Source organism: Peromyscus californicus, unplaced genomic scaffold (genome assembly GCF_007827085.1).
Source record: "Peromyscus californicus insignis strain IS unplaced genomic scaffold, ASM782708v3 Scaffold_11__1_contigs__length_118956290, whole genome shotgun sequence".
NCBI lineage: Eukaryota > Metazoa > Chordata > Mammalia > Rodentia > Cricetidae > Peromyscus > Peromyscus californicus.
Genome location: NW_026294402.1, coordinates 105651381 through 105668776, shown reverse-complemented (window position 1 = coordinate 105668776; position 17396 = coordinate 105651381). Strand labels below are relative to the sequence as shown.

General features: G+C 43.3%; 1 protein-coding gene across 2 annotated transcripts in view; it reads right to left on the bottom strand.

Annotated features, from left to right (window-relative positions):
• Trank1 (tetratricopeptide repeat and ankyrin repeat containing 1) overlaps nucleotides 1-17396 on the bottom strand; it is an 88304-nt gene that overhangs the window by 27952 nt on the left and 42956 nt on the right. For both annotated transcript variants that reach the window (XM_052722364.1, XM_052722361.1), the window contains exons 8-11: nucleotides 16603-16773; nucleotides 5867-6121; nucleotides 4207-4383; nucleotides 739-3615 (exon numbers count right to left, since the gene is read on the bottom strand). In XM_052722364.1, the coding sequence (XP_052578324.1) occupies nucleotides 739-3615; nucleotides 4207-4383; nucleotides 5867-6121; nucleotides 16603-16773 (3480 nt within the window). The remainder of the gene's footprint in view (nucleotides 1-738; nucleotides 3616-4206; nucleotides 4384-5866; nucleotides 6122-16602; nucleotides 16774-17396) is intronic.

Sequence of the window (17396 nt, the reverse complement as noted above, 5' to 3'; positions counted from 1 at the left end):
TTGTGTGTGTGTGTGTGTGTGTGTGTGTGTGTGTGTGTGTGTGTGTGTGTGTGTAAAACAATAATAATTAAAGAATAGGAAGCCATGAATTTGAGAAGGAGGGGGTAGATGGGAGGCTTTGGGGGGAATATAATGAGGGGTAAAGTGATGTACCTGTATTTTAATTTTTTTTAATTTCAAATTAAAAAAAAAAAAAAGAAATTCTGACTTCCAGGCCTACACAAGAGCTGTAGCATTTGTAGAGTTAAAGGTTCTACTCCCTGGTGCCTGCACAACTTCTGTGCCCGTCAACAATGCCACCTGCTGTTGCTCCTGCCTGCCTGCTGTCACTTCCTACGACTGTAAAATTCTGAGAGATACAAAAGCTGTTAAAGACCAGCATATGAAGAATTGCTCCTTGTCATCAACAATCTCTACCAGGTTAGAGCAGATGCACCCTGGCCAGATGACTGGTGGCACTACAAAGGAGTGCTAGTTAGCAAAGGTTTCCAGAGTACTTTAAATGTTGTCCTGAAATGTCTGCATCACAAAAACTCCCTGGAATACATGGTCATTTCTATCAAACCCCATTTTCAGTGATCCATTTACAGACAAGTGGAGGCAAAATTCCTAAGCTCTCTTACTCATGAACATATTTACTAGCAAACTTCAAACCACTAGCTCTTACTTCTGATACAGACACAGCCCAAGGCCAATGCTCCAGGCCCTCCCCAGCAGATGAGCCATGGCCTGAGGTACCTGAGTGAGATCTGTAATTCTGGTACAGCTGGTGAATCCTCTTGGGCTTTCGGACAGCACACTGCTTATCTACCGTGTTTCTGCTGGCATAGTGGAACAGAGAGAGCAGATCACTGAAGCGGAAGGCCACACCCTTCATGATGCTTTGGGCAGTGTCTCCAGTGAGGAACATGGCATTGGGGTCATTGATGCATTTCATCAGCAATGCCAGCTCTGCTTGGGTGAAATCCTGAATCTCATCACCATAGAGCTCGTGGATAGACCAGGGGAGTACCCTGAGCTTTGACAGCCTCCAGGACAGGTTGTACAGGACATCTTCTTCATCAAAGTATCCTTTCTGGGACCTGATCTGCTGATACAAGCAGAAGAGGTTGTAGATCTCACTCCTGTCTTCTTTGAAATTGGGGGATCGTTTCCTTCCTAACTTCTTATAGGCTTCCTCAGTCAGTCTCCCATGAGGACAACTAAGAGCCTCAAAAGAGCCCTTCAGAAATGATTTTATTTCTTTCCAAATCAGTGCCGGGTTGTAGGAACTTCTCCCTTTGATCATTTTGGGCCATATCTCATTGGTGAACACCTCAAATGTCACATATACTCGGGGATCACTATCACCTGCATGTGTTTCTGTAGCTTTCTCCTCCTCACTATAGTTCCCATCAGCCTCAACCTCTTCATCATCCTCTTCCCAGCTGGGGATGCTAAACTCTTCCTGTGTGGACCATCCTACAATGGTTCTTTTTAAGCTTCCATCTTCATTTCTCAGAAAAAATGGTTTGGGCAGAGAAGCATCAAGCAGGAGGAGCAGCTGTTTGGAAGTGACAAACAGCGGGAAGTTCTCGTCCCTCAGGTCCTGGAGTTTGTGGACACTGGGATCCAGGGGTTTGTAGTGACTGGTGGCCTTGGTAGACTTGGTGAGCTCAATGAAATTCCTTTGCACCTCCTGACACAGAACGTGGTTCTTGGTCACAAAGATCTGATGCAGATGTTCCAGCTGGTGTGGGTGTTCTGGCACACACCCTTCTGCTATTTGGCTGTCCCCTGCTGGCTCTACTGTGGCTCCCCCAGCACAGCCTTCACTCTCTTGCTCCTCATCTATATTATCCACTGTCTCCACTTTGATGGAACCCTCCTCTTCCTCCTCATCTTCTTCTTCCCGACCTGAACCTTCTTTTCCAGGCTCTACTTCCAATCTTCTCTTTGGCAAGATCTGTTTGGACAGCAATGGGCTTCCTGCCTGCTCAGCTTTCTCCCAGTAAACGTGGAATTTCTTCCAAAGCCTGTACAAGCAACAGGTTGTTTTCCCGGTGCCACTCCGCCCAATGAGGATGATGGGCTCTAGAGGCCTAGGGTTGAGGTCAATCACAGCGTACTCAAGCTCACCCACTCTGAATGGATACTCCACCGTTGCTGTCATGTCATTGAGGATGTTTAAGGCCATGTTGGTGCTGAAGCTATGGAACTTCATGATGTTATACTCTGTCTCCACAGCACTGGCTGGGGGAAAGTACTCAGGATCTACCTGCTCTATGCTCTTCTCAGCCTCTGTGTCTTCCACATAGCATCGGGGTATTCTCTTTTGGATTTTCATGTTAGCTGATACCTGCCCTTTGTTGATACCCTTCAGCTTTTTCCGAAGGACACAGGACAAGCCCCGGGTATAAGCACTGCAGATGGCCATGATGGAATCTGACAGCTTGCAGTGATCTAAGACAATGTCCCAGATGCGGATGATCTCTGTATAGACCCGCCCTGATTTTTCCAGAGAGCAGGTGTTCCGATCTGTACCCATAATTTTCTCAGAGTTCTCACTGCACCGAGCAGAGAAGTCAATGGCAAGCTCCCACAACATCCTGGCGCCTTTGTCCAGCTTTGCTTCAAAGAGTTGGATGTTTCCTTTTGAGTGTTTCAGCCTCTTCTGCAGGCCCTGGGTCCATTCACCATTCCCCAACTGCTGGATGGCAAGGATTATTTTCTTCTTTATAACTTTGGTCATAACCTTACTGGACAGCTTCTTTAGCATTTCTGAAGTGCACTCGATCTCCCAGGTCATGTTATCAAAGTCCTGCAGACAGGCCTCAATCTCCTGCATGGTCCAATTTTCCTGATTATCACTGGCCACTCCCAATCTGTTACCTACAGGAACAAGCTGTGAGGCCCCTGGGCCTGCCTGAGCATGCCCATCTCCAGCCTCAGAGACGACAGGGTTGTTTCTACTACAGCCAGAGCTCCCTCCACTCTGGGCTCCCTGGACTTTGTCTTTCTTTCCTTCTGTGCCAGCTGCTACCTTGAAAGAGCCTCGCTGGGGATAGTCCTCTGGTAGAGACATATCTAACTCAACCTGCTGGATCAGAACTGTGATGTCCTGTACAAGGCGGTCTCTCAGGGAACGTGTCCTGATGGCTTCAGGCTCATGCCTGGTTACCTGAACATCAGGGAGAATCTCTGTGACTCCAGAGGAAAGGGTTTTGTCAGTGGCACCACATGGCAGAGACCTGAAGGAAGTTTGGGACTTGAGCTGAGACATATGGCCAGGGGCAGAAGACCTGGAGAGCCTCCCCAGGTGGGCAGCAGGGTCTTGCCGGTTCTTCCGGCGGCTCTCTGTCACAGCTTTGTTCCAGGCCAAAAGCAGAGCATCGTTTTTCTTAATACGGTGCCTTACGCCTTTGCCCTCTTTGTTCTTCAGGTTGAAATTGATGTCAAACTTCACCAGCAGATCTATCAGCTTCTTCGTGCGCTTCAACATGCCCTTCTGGAAAAGGAGGTGCATCAATGTGTTTCCATTGCTATCTTGAACGTTAGGATTAAGGTAATAAAATTCGGAAGGGTTGGACAAAAATAAGTCCAACAGGTGGCTGAGGAAGTTAAAGCCAATGTCAGCTGAAAGACACAAACAGAATCCTGTGAGTGCAAAGCCATTCTTCTCAGGGGACAGCAGACTGTGGGCATGAAAGCAGTGCCGGTTTGAGGCATCATATAACACTGACCTTCTCAAAAGACGTAATACTCATGAAATGACCCAATGTTCTCAACCAATGTAACTTACCCATGGGAAATCTGGCAATGTGGAGGCAGTTTGGTTATCACAATCAGGAAAGTATACTGGCAACCAGTAAGCAGAGGCCATGTACAAGATAGCCCCTGTCAACAAATAACTGCCAGCCCGGCTATCAGTGGTACCTCCTAAAATTACCTGATGATATTACAGCAAGATCCTATAAGTCAGGATTCTTTAAAAATTATGAAAATATATGGAAAGTATTTGTAAGCTATATACAGCCAACTTTAGAATTTAAGCCCCACTGCCACTATAATCTGATCATTCACCATGATATACAACGATCATTTCTTCAGACCTGGTCAGGAAACAGGCCTTTTTCAGGTGGTTTTTCCCCAGATAAGAGAGCGAAGCATCATTTCTAATATCCAGCTTCTGTCTCCAGAAACAGACTACTTAAGAAAGAGGCTCACCATTGATGTCCAGGAAGATGTGGAGCGCTGCATGCAAAGGAGTGTCACCTTCCATGAGAGAAACACTACGGGGGTCTGCACCCTTGGTCAAGAGAATAAAAGCCAAGTCGAAGTCCTCGTGTCTCAGGCACATGAGGAGTGGCCTGTCCTGGCTGTCTTGGAGACCCTCAGGCAGTGCTGGGAGGGGAGGAGAATGAGAGAAAGAGGCAGAAAAGAGAGCATCATGACCCTGGAAGGAGGCAGAACCTGGCTCAATAAGAGGGGGAAGTTGCTGATCTGACTTCCAAGACATTCCCCCACCACACACACCCTTTCTGAGCAGTAAGGCTTCCTGGGCACTCAAGAGAAAACCCTGCTCCTTCAAGGGTGCTGTTTTCTGGCCATACCCCTCCCATCTCTCGTGTCCCTCCTTTAGTCTTACCACAGTTCCTATCATAGAGTGAGGACAGGGTACTGGAACAATAGAAACCTTAATGCTTTCTAACAGCATCTGCCTGACAGTCAGGAGTCAGGACCTGAGTACGCTTCCTAACACTTTGCTTCTCCCCTCCCTGACACGCCTCCACTCCACTCATCACCTCACCTTCTTTTGAGCTCAGTCCACACTCCCTTTGCACTGCAGCCTCCATAACCTCCACCCGGAGGCAGCCCATCCCTGTAAATCTGCAGCCCTGCTGTACTAGCACCTGATGCTGGAGAGGCTCTGTGAGTGTTGGCTGAATCAAAGAATAAAACAGGAATTCTGTCACAGCAGTACTTTCTGAGATAGCAGCACACACAAGGAAGAGGCTTGAAGAAATAACTTGTAAACGGCATTCCATCTCCCTGTGAGCGGAGCCAATACCTAGAGGCTCTGTGCTGTGTGCAGCACTGTAAAAGATGAGGATCAATGTGTTACTACTCTTTATGAAGGGTTACAACTCAGAGGGCAAAACCACACAGCCAAGGTACTCTTCAAGAGCCTGCACATACAAGTTCATTTAATGTGCAAAGCAACTCTAAGAAATACAGACTGTTGTTATTCCCATTTTATAAACAGATAAGGGCCTGACAGCCTGCTCAAGGCCACACATCTAGCAGGGCAAGAATAGTGATGTAGGGAATTTGAGGAGGAAGAGGCTGGTATTTCTGAATTATTTTTTTTAATCCAATCTAGCACAATGTCCTGCACATTCTAGACACACAGCCAACCACTGCTCTTACTGGAGCATCCAATGTTTCCGCCCATGAACTACTTGGCTGTTTCTCTATAAACAAGCACCATAAAATCCCAGTCTACTGATTAGAAAAGAATGCCACAAGAGTGGACAAAGGGCCACATGATATGCAAGGCAGAAAATGTTTAGCCAAAAGCCAGGTGGAATTGACCACTGTGACTAAGCCAAAGCCAAGGACCCTCCACATACATGGTGCTTCCCACATAAGAGAAAAATAGGAAAGGACTAACAGGCGTTCAAAAGAACGCAGCATTCATTCCTCAAGGCCACTCACTTAGGGGTTAAATGTTCTTTAACGCCTCACTGTTTCCAACAAGGAGATACTGGGGGAAGAGGATGCAAATGTGCTCGTTTCTCCACAGAAAGGGACAGATAGGCTATAGTTGAGACGCTGTCCAGACAACTCACAGAGCCTCTGGCCCATTATGCCCAGGCACACTCACCTCCACTGTCAATCAGGCGGCTCAGAAGCTGGGTCTTCCTCTGGTCCCAGGAGCTGAGATGGGGAATGACAGTACAGATGTCCAGGTCTGAGAGGTCACAGTCTTTCATGAGGCAGTTTCTGAGATGTGACTGCCCACTGACTTTGCGGGTGAGCAGCAGAAGTACTTCAGGCCACTTTTGTCTCTCCAGTAAGAACTTGATGAAGGTGTTGGCACAATCTCGGTTAACGTCACAAACCAGGCCAGCAGGAATTTCTTTCAAAAATAAGAATAAACTATATTCCAAAATTGTTCATATGATTTCTCTTCCTCACCCAACTAAAACCCAACATACACACATAATTAAAATGGTTTATAAATCAACTTTTTTTTTTTTTTTTTTTTTTTTTTTTTTTTTTTTTTTTGGTTTTTTCGAGACAGGGTTTCTCTGTGTAGCTTTGCGCCTTTCCTGGATCTCGCGCTGTAGACCAGGCTGGCCTCGAACTCACAGAGATCCGCCTGGCTCTGCCTCCCGAGTGCTGGGATTAAAGGCGTGCGCCACCACCGCCCGGCTATAAATCAACTTTTAAGCACTGTGACCAAGATTGAAAACGCCCAGTGGAAAAGATAGAGCCTAGCCCAGAGTCCAGAGTTAAGATGTGTTTGAAGACAGAATGTTTGGTTCGGGGCAAATACTTGAGTTAGGAAAGGTCTGTCTTCACTTTTTCATAACATTGGGAGGATACTCTACTCAGAAACATTGAATTACAGGGAAATATGAAAGAAGAGCTGAAAAATCCAAAAGGTGTTAGAGATGAGCCAGAGGACGTATTAGTCTTTAGTTTCTAACTGGGTCATGGTACATAAGTATTGGGCCCTACAAGGCCCCAGCGTGAGGCCCAGTGTAACTTCCTGAGCCTAGCTCGAGTTTGGCGACCTGTCCTGGGACATGACTTCCGCATACGAGTGACTTAGCACTACCTGACCTAGAATCGGCCTCTACCTAGTAACTGCTGAGATGGCATCATCTCATTGGCCCGCTATCCTCACTCAATCTCGGCAGTCACTATGTAAGTTCACTCCTGATACAATAAAGCGAGTTCCTGCTTCGACCAGACTCCCAGCCCAGTGTGTTTCTCTCCAGTGGAATGGGGAGGTCTGGGTCGTTCAGACACTCATCATCCCGCTCAACCCCAGGGAGAGACCAGCTGGGCGGGTCCTGCCTCTGCCCTACCTGTCAGTCAGACAGACACATAAGTATTTCTATCTGATCTCTGATATCTAGAGATAAACCAAGGATATCCCCTTTCATGATGTTGATGAGTCTTAAGATTAGAAAAAAAATTTAAATAGGTCCCTCAGTAAGGAGACTGCTGAATTTACTGTGTAAATTTACTGTATAGATGGTCCTAGGAAGTTGGTTCGGTAGGGAAAGGCATTTGCTGCCAGACTTTATGATGTGAGTTTGATCTCCAGAACCCACATGGTAGAAGGAAGGACTCCCACAAGTTGTCCTCTGACCTCCACATGCAAACCCCAACCAATGAAGAAATATGATTTTAAAATTACAAAAAATAAGGAATTTCGATTCATTTTCATTCATTCCTTCTTTTCCTTTTCCTGTCTTTCCCTTCCTTCCTCCCTCAACCCCCCTTCTTTTGTGGGTCTGGGGGTGGAACCCAGAGCATTGTACATATAGGTGGGCACTACCACTGAGCTATATTCCTGACCATGTTTTTTAAAAAATTGAGGAGAGGAGGGAGGGGAAACTGTGTCTGGGATGTTTTACATATATATATTGAGATAGGGTCTCACTGAGTTATATAGGCTAACTTTGAATATACTATGTAGCCCAGACTGGCCTTGAACTCAAATCCCCCTGCCTCAGACTCCTAAGCAGCTGGTATTGATTACAGGTATGTGTCATTGCTCTTGGCTAAATTTGAATTTCAAGTGAACAAACAATTTTTTTAGTAGAGCTCATATAATACTAGGGATATATTTACACTGAAAAATTGTTTATCTGAAATTCAAATTTACTGGGCTTTCTGCACTTGGTCTGACAATCCTATCACTGAAAAAGTAGGATAAGGATAAACCACTCCAAAAAAGGTTCCCATGATTCCTCTTTCTCCAACTAGAGCAGATGGGAGAAATCAAAGATTAACCAAATAAAAGAAACTTGATTTGCTCTTACTGGCTTTTGCTTCCCATCTTTTTCTAGATCTTTGAAATGAATATTCATTCTAATACAAGAGAAATTAAATATAGGCTAGTCTGTCATCTTACTTTAACAAGGGTCAGAACAAAGTTTAAAGGCAAACTTTTAAACAGATTTCTGCAGTTCTGACCTTCAGAAGCTGCTCACGTCCTCCGGTAGCAGCACACTCCCTACCGAGAGTGAAGGAGTTAGGTCTCAGCTAACCAAGACTATCCCCCATCACAGGTTCAGCTGCTGTGATCAAAAGTGGGGATATTCAAGTGTTGTGAGAGAGAGATGAGTCCACAAATCCAAACATGCTGGACAAGTCAGAGGTTAGAGACCTGGAATAATCCCACTGAAAGTTGAAGATGAAAGCTGGCCAGAGGACAGACTGAGCTGAAGATGAAAGACATGGGTCCAGGTGACAATGAAGCCAATTGTGGGATTTCTAACATATAAGTCAAAAAAATATTTTAAAAAACAATTTAAGCCAATTTGGGGGGGTGAGCACAGGAACATATACTCCTCAGCAAAGCCAGGAGGCCTGAGGCCACATACCATACAACACAGAGCCTTTGGGAAGATTTTTGCCAGACTTCAGTAATTGAATTTTTACTTTCACAACCTTGAGTAAGTTTTCATGAGGGCAGTTCAGGTGTCATGAATTCCAAGCTCAAAGGCTTCCTAAATGCAATTTGCCCAAAATGTCTACATCTAATCTCAAAGGAGGTGGTCCCATCCTAGAGTCTGGGGTGTGCCTTTTATCCTTGACCCATTATTATATAAAACTAGGCTGACCTTTTATATAATCCAATTTACCTAATCTCACTCTAACAGCTATTGGGCATGAGCATTTTAGTAAAGGATGATGAACTGTTTACTATACATTGTGCAGTTGGCTCTTAGCTGAGGAAAAAAAAGAGGCAGGATAACAGCACCATAGACAACTGATCAATCAGTCCAAGTCACATATCTGGCAAATGGTGGAGCCAAGATTCCAGGGCTCAGCTTCAGCCGTAACCACTGTGATATGCTACATACCCTGAAAAGCATTTGGGGTTTCTCCAGGCATCCTTTCTTGAATTCTCTGTAAAACTGACACATCCCCTTACAAAGCCAATCTTTCTAGTACTAGGGATTGAACTCAAGGTCCTGTACTTGTTAGGGAAGCATCCTACCACTGAGCTACATCTCTAGCCCCCTCCCCCGCCCCAACTTTTTTTTTGAGTTTTTTTTTTTTTTTTTTTTTTTTTTTTTTTTTGTCTCACTGTGTATCCCTGGCTGGTCTGTAACTCATCATGTAGACCAGGCTGGCTTCAAACTCACAGAGATCTGCCTGCCTTTGCCTCCTGAATGCTAGGGATAATGGCATGTGCCACCCCCAGCCCTCAATTTTTAAAATGCTAAACTTTAGCTACTTAAGAGCTAAAATCTTCCATAATTATCTAAGGTGGATCATCGAAAGTTCTTTTAGGATAGTTTCCTGATTTTCTCAGAAAGAAAATAAATAAAACAGCATTCAATTCTACAATAGCCTACACATTCACCTCAGCCAGTATCTACAGAAAAGAGAAATGACTATGGCTATGAAAGAAAATGGCTCCCAAAGGGAGCGGCCCTAATGAGAGGTGTGGCTCTGTTAGAGTAGATATGGCCTTGTTGGAGGAAGTGTGTCACTGTGGAGCTCTGAGGGCTCATATATGCTTAAGCCAGGCCCACTGTCTCAGACCACTTCCCCATTGCCTGCAAATCCAAGATGTAGGACACTCAGCTACTTCCCCATGTCTGTCTGCCACCATATCACAGCATGATGATAACAGACTAAACCTCAGAAATATAAGTCACCCCAATTAAATGTTTTTTCCTTTATAAGAGCTGCTGTAGTCATGGTGTCTCTTCACGGCAATAGAAACTCTAACCAAGACAGGCATATAAAAAATTATTACAGCACCAGCTTTTATTGCCAGCACTTACAAAAACCTGAAGGAACATTAGCAAAACAGCCTCCATACGCCCCAAGTCAAAGTAAAGGCACTCCAATGTCAGGGGCACAGAGAACCGTAAAAGAGATCTGAGGAGGTCCAGGAAGAGTCACAACATTATTTGATGTGCCTTCTAAAGTCAAACACCAGAAATATAGCTACACCAATGTCTGTGGTAAATACCCATAGACTTATAATCCAAGAACCTGAGCTGTGAAGTCGCAGGAGGAGCCACCACCTCACATACTACAGGGAGGACACGGCAACCACTTGTCACTGAGACAGAAACTATGCATAGTGGTACAGAGACTGACTTGGACTCCTGGACTTTGCCTCTTCCCTGCATCCTAAAAGACCTAGGACTACACTGAAATCACAGGAAAGAAGGGAAGAACGGCCTTTGTAAGAGGAGACTTCATTCCTACCAGGCTGATGGGAGCTTGTACTGTCCCCCTGTACCACATGTTTAAATGTCTTCCTGAAAGATCATTCTTCTCCCAAGAAAATTAGTTTAACATAAAAGTCACATTAAAATGAACAGGAACAAAGAGATAACGCTGTATAATAAACACATGACTGCATGACACAAATTAGTTAAGAAGACAGTTGAAGACTGGAAAACCTCCAGCACTGGGGGAGGGTTCATAAAATGTTATAAACAACACAAAATGCTTAGAAGCAGCATTCTAAATGTGACAAATGGTGTCCCTGGATGAAGGCTTCAGGTGCTTTTTTATTATCTAAGTTTTCTGTTCCTTTTTTCAAAATGTCCACAAGCTTAATAAGAGACAAAAGAAACATCAGAAAACAAAGTTGCTTGTGTCCCATAATCACAGTTTTTTTTAAAAAAGATGACTATTAACTGAAACATAGCAAGACAGAATAAAAATATTCCAAAGTATAATTAACAATAGATTGTCATTGTTACACAAAACTCCAATTTTATAAAATATTTTAAGTCAAAATTAAAGGGAGCTTCTGAAGTTGCAACAGAGCTCAGAAGTCATCAAAAATAGAAATAAATCATTTCAAAAAGAGACTTCTGTTTTACCCAAATACTATCACTCAAGGTATAAAAGATAAAACTAGTAAGTTTTATCACATATAATTCAATCATCAAGCTAACATATCAATTCCATTTTATAAAAGAAATATAAAAATACATAACTATGCTTAAAACAAAAGATTAAGGGCTGGAGAGATGGCTCAGTGGTTAAGAGCACTGGCTGCTCTTCCAGGGGTCCTGAGTTCAATTCCCAGCAACCACATGGTGGCTCATAACCATCTGTAATGAGATCTGGTGCCCTCTTCTGGCCTGCAGGCAAACACAGAACACTGTATACATAATAAAAAAATAAGTCTTAAAAAAAAAAAAGATTAAATGATCAATTCACAGATATTTTAAGTCTTCCGGGTAGGTAAATCTGTAGAAAATTAGTATTTTCTTTCCTATATTTCATGCATTTTCTTTAAAATACTGGCTTACAAAAAGGAAGAAAATATAACTGACATCCTAGGTCAACGTCCCAGCCTGAACTACTGAAAAGAAGAAACCTCCCTCCCAGTGTTGACAGAGCTTAGCAGAAAACATCCAGCTCTTCCAGAGCCTGGATCCAAGCTCACTAGGCAAAGCCTCAGGAGGCAGGGAGGAGAACACAGGCAGCAGCAGACAAAGGTTCCATCTTACTCCTGGTCCTAAGAAAAGGCCTAGCAACAGCAACCAAAGCAAGTGGACATGGTGCCATCTGGTGGTGGCCACCAAGAGCTGTCAAAGACAATTTTATAATCTTGACTGACCAAGATTAAAATTGCTCAAAATGGTGACTGGTGAGAAATGCAGAATCTAGGGTCCCTTCTGAACCTTCCAAATCACAATCTGCATGCACACATTGAGAAATCTCTGGTCTTGAGAACAATATTTGGCAAATCATTTGTTTCTCATTTGATGCCAAAGGCTGCCCTATTCAACAAGATTAGTATCACTACCAGTAAATGGGGTACACGACTTTTGGAAAGAGTAAATGGAGAAAGTACCTTTAATCCTATTCTGTAAGCTTGTTCATTCATCCAGGTGGGAAAGAAAAAATTTGTCCCAACAGTGCTGAGCTCAGGACCACATGTGTAAAAACCAAAACTCATCAGATCAGAGTGATTAAGATGAAGATACTAGCAACCTAAGGGTGGATCCTCCACAAATTAGGACTTTTATTTGTCCTTGCAAATAATAAGAATGAGGAGGTAGGGCCTACACAACTAAAGTTAGATTCATCTTCATGTCTGTGCCCCAACACTCTCTTCCTTTGGTTCTTCCATCTTCTCAACTTCTGCTTGAACAGAAAGAGGAAGGGCTTCGCGAGGAAAGGCTAAAATCTGAAAGTAGTCAGATACAGTGACCCGTAACTTACTTACATAAAATCTAACTAAATCAAAGCAAATTTTCAGTTCTCGGATACATTAATAGCCATATGACACTAGTAGCTGTTATGTCAGACTAAAGGGACGCAGAACACTTCCATCTCCTCAGATGGTACATACATTGCATGGAGCTGATCTAGAAAAATATCCCACTGTCACCTTAGTTTTTAAAATTGTACATCAGGAAAAATCTTAAAAACAAAATAACTGTATACAACTCCATGCAGCTATATACATTCAAAGGGACCATGTGAAACATGATCCCACTCAGAATTACATTCAAGGATAGCCTTTTAGGCTCTATCTAGGAACACTTTGATAATATAGAATTCAACTTACAGTCCCTTCCTGCCACTGACTTCCTTTTCTTGTTCCGTTGTATCCTGTTGTTGTTGTTGTTCACTTTTAATTCTGCATTTCACAATTGTCTTTCACTATTCCTTCAGCATAGCAAGGAATATTTTCATGATCAATGTTCTGAACATCTCTGCATGATCAATATCTGCCAATGTAAGCTGAAGCCAGTGAGAACTGGACCCAGTGAGAGCTGGGGCCAGTGAGAGCTGGGGCCAGTGAGAGCTGGAGCCAGTGAGAGCTGGGGCCAGTGAGAGCTGGAGCCAGTGAGAGCTGGGGCCAGTGAGAGCTGGGGCCAGTGAGAACTGGGGCCAGTGAGAGCTGGGGCCAGTGAGAGCTGGGGCCAGTGAGAGCTGGGGCCAGTGAGAGCTGGAGCCAGTGAGAGCTGGGGCCAGTGAGAGCTGGGGCTTTGGACTGAGCTGTAACCACTGTCAACTAGACTACCTGGGAAGCGAACAAGCAATCCTGGAACACTGCCCATTCGTTCCTCTTGTGTGTGCTTTTTCTGCCAGCAAGTACAACATAACTCTGATGCGCCCAATGAAGACCAGCATAGAGTCCACTGAGCTTCTTCTCTTGGTTCGAAAACCAGACTACTTAGTTAATGTCAAAGAACAGGAGGAGGAAGGCTGTCTCAAGGTTAGGCTGTGGCTCGGACGTGGAGCACCTGCTTAGCAAGGACAAGTCCCTGGCTTCCAACTCCAGCATCACAATAAGTTAATTAATTAAAGCCTGTGTCAGATGAGATGTCTTTAGGGTTAGAGGATATTAAAAGGCTCCATTAAAAAATATTCAAGCTATTCTAAGAATAAAGGTGAGAAATAATAATAATTTTGTAAACATGTCAGCCACTTCCTACCTATTAACTAAAGTTCCTGAGTTTGTTGTTGTTGTTGTTGTTGTTGTTTTTGTTGTTGTCGTTTTTATCTTAAACCTTCTAAATTCATAGGCAAAGTAACCTCTTTGGTTACTTTAGATTTCTAAAATTGTGAAGGCCATTCTGAAACTGGGATTATATAAACAAGTTATCAGAAAGCACATCACAATGGCTGGCTAATTACGCTACTCTATGGTGGGAAATCTTCATTTCTTATAAAAGATGACTACATTTAAAAACAAAACCTGGTATACCACAGTCTGAATTCTGAACATCCATGGGGCAGGGGAGAGTTGAGACTCCGCAAACAAGCTTCCCTCCCCTCATTATCATGGCCTCATGGAAACAACAGAAGAGAGTTTAGATTAATAAAAATGAAAAGAGTGTAAAGATGCTAGAGGGTGTTAAATGAAAATCAGCTTCAGTCTCCCCAAAATAAGACATTTGTCTTACAGGCACTGAAAAGCTGGCTCAGGAGTTAAGAACACTTATTGTTCTTCAGGAGGACCCAGGTTTGAGTCTCAGCACCAACAAGTCAGCTCACAGCCACCTGTAACTCCAGTTCAAGGGGATCTGACACCCTCTTCTAGACTCTGGGGACACTACACATATATGGTGTACTTACACACATGTAGGCAAAACACTCAGAGCCATAAAACAAAAATAATAAAAAATCTTCTTTAAAAATATCCTGCTTGGTGGTGGTGGTGCACATCTTTAATCCCAGCATTCAGGAGGCAGAGGCAGGTGGATTTCTGTGAGTTCAAGGCCAGCCTGGTCTACAGATCAAGTTCCAGGACAGCCAGGGCTACATACAGAAATCCTTTCTCAAAAACCAAAACAACAACATCTTACCAAACCCTGGCAATTCCAATAATCCTGAGATGACATAAGACTATCTCCCACCCCCAGCAACCCACTCCCAACAGCTGCCTTCATTTACCCATTCAAGGGAGTGAGTCTTTCTGAGGAAATGGAATAGCTGCAGGATACAAGCACTAGCCATTTCATATGTATTATCAATCTCGCCTTTCATTTACAAATATAAATGACAGAAAAATCAGGAGCTAGTTAAAGGAAAGCAACGGTGCCAAAGAGAAGCAGGGAAGGGGGTCCCCAAAGTCTCGGGAGTAATAGAATACTTGGGTGGGGAGGGCACTCTTTAACTGTATGGAGCCACAGTGACACTCTTAATGCAACCCGAGAAGACGAGGCAAATGGAAACCACAGTCAGCACACCGTCAGCACTGCAGGAAGAACAGGCTGGAGAGGGCTGAGCGGTTGAGAGCACTGGCTGCTCTGCTGGAGGACCCAGGTTTGATCCCCAGCACCACATGGCAGCTCACAACTGTCTGTAATCCAGTTTCAGGGGATCTGACACCCTCTTCTGGCCTTTGAGGGCAGCAGGCACACCATGGTGCAATGACATCCATGCATGCAAAACACTCATACACATAAAATAAAAGGTTTTACAAAAAAATAAGACAAGAAAGAGTTCTTAGAAATTAAAACCATGGTTTTCCAAATTTTAAAATGTAGCAGTAAACAATGGGAATTACACAAGGAAAAGCTGAAGACCAAATTAAGTATATATATGTGAGGGAAAAATGGAGAGATACAAACCCAAGATATTTCCCCAATGACTTAATAGTAGTAGAAAATATTGGAGGGGAATAAAAATGATAGGAGATATTTTCCCTTAGCTAAGAAAAAACAGATTAAAAGGAACCAGCAAGTTCCACAAAAGAATAAGTAAAGAGCTCCATCCTGATATATCCAAGGGAAATTTCAGAACTTAAGGCCAAGAATATTCTAGAAAAAGAAATGAAATGACTAACATCAGACTTCTGATCAGTGGCAATAGGGGTTAAAAGGAAATTAAATAATTTTTTTCAAGTTGTCACACAATTTTATATAATATTGTATAAACCTAAAAAAACTATAGATTCACAAATATACCAGAAAAGGCTGCCACTAAATGATGGCAGGTTACTGATGGTGAAACACAGCCTAATGACAAAAGTGCTAACAAGAGGGGACAGGGAAAGGCAAACTGCTGTCAATAAATAGATCAACTATATCCAAATTATCAAGCAATGTGATGAATATATGGAGTTTCAAAAATTCCATAATTTTATCATCCACGCCTCCTCAATGAAAAACTTAACTTGAGTAGGTATTCTTGCAAATCTAGAAAGAAATCTATAGGTAACAGAAAGTATAAAAGTCATAGATGAGTTCAGGAGGTATTAAACAGCACTGCTTAAAGAGGGTCACACTGAAAGAGCAACCGTTTCAAGACAGTTGGTGATTCATTTCTACGGGCCCAGCCATGCCACTTATGGCAGGAAGAGTAATATTTTACACAATCACACTACCATGAAAATGCCACCTACTGGTTTCCAATTTTAGAATCAACCCACAGATGAAGCAGGGAAAACTTAAGAGTTCAGGACAGAAGGTAAGTGGTACAAATCGCGCCAATACACTAGCCCGGCAGTAGAAATAGAACAACCCTCCACTCTGTCTTATACAGCAGTCTCTCCAAACCAACAGTCAAGAAATAGAGATGCAAGTGTGTTCTGAATTGTCGGCAGTGACCGTTGCTGAAAAGTAGGCTTAATTCTGGTTGTCTCCTATTCTATATGTTTTTTCTCCCTTGTTCCATGTGAATACTTTGTGTGTGGGGGAGGGGGGAGTGTCACCCATACTCTTGAAATGTAGACCTGGAAATGTTCCAAGGACATTGTAGATGCTCTCTAAGAGTTATCTCATTCTGTTTTTACAAACACATTTTCTGAACATTGGAGGGGAAAGGTCTCACTTCCACCTACATATGAAGAAAAAATAAATCAATTTGCATCTACTATGACAGAACCAGTTCCCCAACACCTCCCCACAAAAAGTAAACTCACTGGTGCTGTACCTGACAGGCCCTTAGAACTCGAAGCCAGCTTTTCCAGGTGACTGTTGATTTTCTCAATAGCTCTGAAATTCTTGTTCCTCTTCAGAACATCCACAGCAGACCGAGAGTGTCGATCTAGCAGAGTAGGGTCTGCTCCAAAGCTCAGTAGCATCTGCACATCTTCTGTTTGTCCTGGGGCAGGCCAAAATGAGAAGAGGGGAGGCTCATGGATCCTTCCGTAAGGAGATGTCCCCATGAGTGCTCAAGGGATTGGGGGATCCTCTTGTTTAAGGAGCCTAAACTGACAGCCTTAGGCAGTCCACCCAACTTCCCCAAAGCAAGAATCCTGGTGTGGAGTGGGAAGGACAATAGCTTTTAAGAGGTTCAGAAGTGCACTCCTCTCTACCTTTCTCCCCTCTCCTTGGCAACAAGAAAAGAGAGGGGAAATCTGGTTCCTAGGCAACAGTTACAGCTGTAAGGATAAGAGCAAGCTGTGACTTCAGATTTCTTTATCCCCCAGAGAAGAAGCAGAATTTAAATAAATTATTTGTATAATATATAAATATAATTATATATTACATTATTTATTATATGTAACATTATATGTAATAAATTATATATAATACACATACACACACACACACACACACACACACACACACACACACACACACACACACAAACACACACAAGCCTGTCTAGTGACAGAAGAAAGAAGTAGCAATTTCTTTGGCATCAGGGCTTTTTGTTGTTGTCATTGTTACCACTCTCTAGTCCCCACCTTCCAGGTATAGCTCCACTTGAGCTCTGATGGA